At 38.7% G+C, this 5,496-nt stretch overlaps 1 protein-coding gene across 2 annotated transcripts in view; it reads right to left on the bottom strand.

The window, feature by feature from the left end:
• Window positions 1–815: 815 nt before the first annotated feature.
• LOC137985088 (heat shock 70 kDa protein 12A-like) overlaps window positions 816–5,496 on the bottom strand; it is a 23,800-nt gene continuing 19,119 nt past the window's right edge. The window contains exons 4-6 of one of the 2 annotated variants that reach the window (XM_068832563.1): window positions 3,421–3,598; window positions 2,269–2,997; window positions 816–971 (exon numbers count right to left, since the gene is read on the bottom strand). In XM_068832563.1, the coding sequence (XP_068688664.1) occupies window positions 817–971; window positions 2,269–2,997; window positions 3,421–3,598 (1,062 nt within the window). In that variant the 3' untranslated portion in view covers window position 816. Of the gene's footprint in view, window positions 2,998–3,420; window positions 3,599–5,496 lie in introns of both variants that reach the window. The other variant, XM_068832555.1, reaches the window with a different exon arrangement.

Consider the following 5,496-nt stretch of genomic DNA (forward strand, 5'->3'; position numbering starts at 1 on the left):
AAGACATCTTTTGCGTTTATGCGGCTTTTATATTACGTATCGTACAAAAAGTCTACATGACATTTTCTAACATCGTCAAAGCACTTTTAACTTATATACAAATGTTAAAGAAGCAAAACGTAGTGGTTGTAGTTACATTTTGTTAATTTTTTTTTGTTTTTTCTCTTTTTTTTGTCGGAGGGGGAGGCTGCTTTTGTTTCTTTTTTCTTTGTTCGTTTTTCTTTGTTTCTGCTTTTTTTTTTCTGTTATGAGACCCCAGAATGCCTTAGAATTTTCTACCGTGGCCGTCGCTGCGCTCCATAGCAAGGACAGATAATTTTCCAAAGCCGTCCTTGTCTAGCACTATGTCTATTGTCGCATTCAAATTTTCCAAGCTTGTTGATTGACATGAAAATCAGTATTAAGGACAAACACCAATGAAACATGAGGGTACTACACACACATATGTACTTTATTTACAGGGACGTTACTGACCACCTACTACACCAATACAGTCAATAATTTCGTATAATAAAGAAAAAAAAAAAAACAAAAGGATAGATAGACCATTTGCTTGGCCAGTTCATTACTTACTGCAACAAAATTTCAACCTAATTATACTTCTCTTTTTTGCATGCTAACCCATATAACCTGAACAAATGCGAATGCAAGGAAAAGTGCTGTTGCTTGGGTATACTTTTACCATACGTATACTGAGTAATATCAGTTTAATATCAGGTCCTATCTATATTCACGACTCGCACATAGGGATGCAGCTCAAACAAGTACGTAGTACTAATATTAGTACGTTACATAGCTCAAATGAGATACTACTTACTAAAGGTGACCAGCAAAATAACTACCACTCAAGCTATAAAGGTGTGAGACTGCGTGATGCCAAAACCCAGTGGGGAAAATGGAAATGTTTTCACCAACCAAGTGCAGGCGCACCAACCTCTGGGGACTAGAGGCGATTAGGAGATTTCCATTCCCTAAAATTAAATGAATAAATTATATTCGACGTAAAATTTGAAAGTTGGAGAGCTGAGATGAATACATTACACCTGTTAAACCTCACATATGCTTATAACAATAGACTGAATTATTTCCATGGTGGCACAGGCGCGTTTCATACCAACAGGAAAATATTTACATTCATTGTCACTTTCACTTACAGTTCAGCTCCACCGAATGTTAATACATTTTTCTTGTACTGATAAATATCAGGATAAATTCAATACATCGAATATATCTAGAAAACGTGCTTCAACTACTTAAACTGTCAAAAGTTACAATATTCTAAACTAGACTACAAAATGTTACTTAAGTCACGTGTGGTGAACCACTTTACTAGCTAGTCCTTGACGTAAACGAGAAGAACTGAGCTATGATGTAGATTCATGTACTGTTAAATTACCAAATAAGGCTAGAATTAAAATTACAACATATGTAAGTCTTCTGTACATTAAACGGACCTTCACTTAGGCACAAAGACAGTACAGTTACTTGCCAATGGAAAACTCTTCTTTAAGAACCCCTAATTAAATATCACGACTATGTAGTCAACCCAATAGAAAATAGTCAGCCCCTTCACGTTTTTATGAGATCACATCATTATACCTGAAGAAATCTCTCTTCCAAGGTCTCTTTCAGTAAGAAGCGTTGATTGCTAAAAAGTAAGTTGCTGCGAGTGGTTTAATGAAAGGAGTTGCCACTGCTCAAATTATCATTAGTCTTACTAGTTCAGAAGATTTTTGTTTTGTTGTTGTTATTGTTTTGTTGTTGTTTTTTTTTAGTTCAAAAGTTGAGTTTTAATACATGCTAGTCATGGCTTTTTGTTTTGTTTTGCTTTGTTTTCTGTTTGTTGTTGTTGTTGTTGTTGTTGCTGATGTTTTAGTTCAAAAGTTGCTTTCTAACACATGCTACTCATGAATTGTTCCATTTACGATTTAGTTAAAAAGTCTAGGTACACAGTCGTAGCATTGCCGCTGGTTTTATCAATTCCAGTCACTTTTATTTCCGTTCCTCCGAAAAAAATGCATAATTCGATGTCGCGCTTCGTTCCTTTTGAGGTGTCGGGTGAATCAACGACCAACTTTCCTATGGAGGGCCCCACCGAGGAATCTGTTGTGTACCTAACATTTGGGTCAGTGGAGGTGAAAAACTGAAAAGTTACACTTTCCTGATTACTATATATTGGTATCCGTGTGAAACGCTTCTTCTCGCCAACCTTAACAACATCATTTTCTTTGACAATAAGATCAAATATATCTTTCCAATAAGCGATACCTTCAGCTACTATCTTCTTTTCAGGGTCATGCGTTTTGGGGTCAAAGCGATGGTGTACACTAAAACCATAAGTTGTGGCCATGACTCTCGAACTGACAATAGTTCGGTGTGTCTGACCAAACATCGTTGCCCCTTGAACAACTGCAATGCCAGCGTAGTTTGGGACGAGTACCCTACATCTTGAACCGAACGCCTTTTTAACCGCTTCTTGTAGGATGACAGACTCAGCAAAACCACCAACCATAAATAAACAGCTTACGTTGTTAAGCGCAGGCTTGCTTAACAACTCTCTCATGTGACGTATGATGCCATTAACTACAGGATCAAACAGACTCTTCATCGCTTTTGGTTCCAGGCAGAGGAACTCGTTATTATAAATCTCCACATCATTAAGGTTGCAAGATTCTGCAAGGCAGGTGGCCAAATCGGAGGCGCTGGGCCCGGAGATCATTTGAACAAAATCGCGTGGGAGGGTAATTCTTGTGATTTTATCATCAAACGCTCGCCTTCCCCTTTTCTTCATTTCAAAATCATTCATCAGGCGAAGCCACTCTGCAGGAAACTTTTTGCGATATTCCTTGACGTTTGGAATCCCGAACAGATTTTCAAGCAACTTTTCGAACTTTCCGTCCACGTAGATTCCACCGTAAGCGCCCCCGGTAACTTGGTAAATTTCTTTCATGTTGCCGTCGTCCAGGATCTCATGAGCAGTGACATCCAGTGTTCCACCTTTGCAAATGTGTAAAACACAAATCGATTGTAAACGGGAGAAGACTACTGTAAAGGGTATTTATATGGTTTTTAGCTGCTTGAATTTAGCCGTAATTTTGGATTACTTCTTTTCCAATTTTTGCTGTGTTTTTTTATTATAATTTCGTTGCAGTTGATCGAAGCTCAACTGTATAGGAAAGGAATTGGTGATTTTTGTTAAGCCTAGTTATCAAAATGGAGTCGAGGTCTGATATTTTTTTCCAGGCTTTATTTTTGCAACTGCAGCACTCTGATGAGAATGACTTTGAAAAGTTAAACCCAAAAGCCGTGAATCACATTTACTCTTTCGGGGTTTTCATAATTTGGGCTAAACATATCTATTACAGGAGCCGGGCTCCTTCTAACGCACGAGGAACTCTTGAGAACTATAATAAGCTCTACCTCCAATGTCCATCACCACGTATCTTTGTCCAGGACGACCCAGGACATCTGACACACTAGCATCTCCTGTTTGATCAGCAAAGTCTCTCATTTTTCTCTCCCGACAGAAGATTGCACCTCCTTCAGGTTCTAAGGCGATTATTAACTGTTCTTTGCTTTCCGGAGAAGCAATTCCAGCCTTGGAATAACAAAGACAAATATTTTCACAAAGAAGTTTCATAATGTGGGGAACATTTTGATCAAAAATAAGCTCCTTATCTTTCACCCTTAGGGTAGACAGATATTTAAATGCCTCTAAAAGTGAGCAGCAGGCCGAGGGGGACGGGTGGTAGGATTTGGATATCGTTTATTGGTATGCGTGCATTGCCTTACGAACGTCAGGTTTGTGCAGCGCTATGCCCTGGTCTCCCTTCAAGTTTGCATGCACACTTATTCCTGGTTTGTACTCAGTTATGTTTGTTTGTTATGCGTGCTTTACTCACAAATGCCGGGTTTGGGCAGTGTTATTGGTTTGTTCTCTCCAGTAATGTGTTCCCTTTGTTTTGCTTTCAGTTCGCCCTGCGATGTTTTCTTCTAATATGTGCTCTAAAAGTTATGTTACTATGTACGTGATGTTGCATCGTTTCCCTTCCTCACATGGCAGCCTGAAAGGGCTGAGCCGACCAGCTTTCGCGCTATCCCTGCCTGGTAGCCATGTTCCTTCGGCCCAAACCCTAATGAGAAATATCTAGAAAATGTCTAAAATGTCTATATAATGTCTTCACAGGCTAACCCACTTCACTGTCGCCTCTCTGCCATCCCTGCCTGGTAGCCATGTTCCTTCGGCCCAAACCCTAATTTGAAATAGCTAGATAATGTCTATAATAATGTCTTCACAGGCTAACCTACTTCACTATCGCCTTTCCCTTAAGCTAATGGGGCCACCAAACGGCAAATTTATGAATTCTCTCTTCTTGTCACAGATTTTATTTGAATAAGCAAGCAAGAGCACCTCAACCTTTTTTTGACTAAGCAACTGGTGAGTACACTCTTTTTCTACTCAGGAATTTCCAGGAATTTCCAGGCAAAGTCAGCCATCACAAAAAAATGTTTTTTTTTCTCAAAAAGCTATGAAAATAAGCTTTCCAAAAACATATAACTTCTATACATAGAACTACAATATTTTATAAAAACGAAAGTTGAAAAAAAAAAATTTAACAAAAATAACATTAAAATGGTGTAAAATCAGTTTTCCACACAAATTTGGCCATTTCAAGGTCAATTACGAATTTTTTAATGACCGACAAAAATGTTCTTCATCTTATCAGCTTTCTTGGACATAAATTTGACCGAAAACTGATGAGGCACGAATATTTTTTGATTTTTTTGAATTAATCAGATTAGCGATCAATGCGTAATGTGATAAAGTGATGACAAGTCAAATTTGCGACCCGTTGCTAACGGCAACGGAAGCGATCGCATTACGAATAATGAACATCTGTTTGCCAAAAACCACCCAAATAACCGATTTTTCGACGAAAAATTCATCCCAGAGGATAAAACTATTCACTGGACATGTAATAAAGGTAAATATGTGCGAGCGAAAGCGAAAACAAGCGAATATTTTGAGGGAAAACACAATTCTGTGAGATCAAAGGACCATGTGCTCCAGACACGCAATCGTATTGCTAAATAATTAATCTTACCTTTTCAGCGATTTTAACGCTTGAAATCCCATCCAATGAACCACAAATCCTTTTCTTTATCTATTCCGAAGCCTGTAGTGTAATTTTTTGGCTGAAAAACTTTAGAAAAACCGCTTCGCGAGAGCTCCGCGATCGATTGAAAATTTGGTCATCGCATCGGCTCAAATTGCCTGAATTAGAATGGACGTCATGTAGGCGTAATGAAAGCTAGAAAGCCGAGATTTTCAGGGAAGCTGAGGCTATATCTTTTCAGTAAACACGCCAAATTTCAGCGCGATCGAAGAAAATGGAGGCGTTCTACGAATCCTACAAAACCCGATACGCCAGCGTATCGGGTTGAGGCCCCCCTGTAGAAAAAGAGTTTTAAGCCCTTCGTCTTGAGGTTTGGGTG

Source organism: Montipora foliosa, chromosome 2 (genome assembly GCF_036669935.1).
Source record: "Montipora foliosa isolate CH-2021 chromosome 2, ASM3666993v2, whole genome shotgun sequence".
Lineage (NCBI taxonomy): Eukaryota > Metazoa > Cnidaria > Anthozoa > Scleractinia > Acroporidae > Montipora > Montipora foliosa.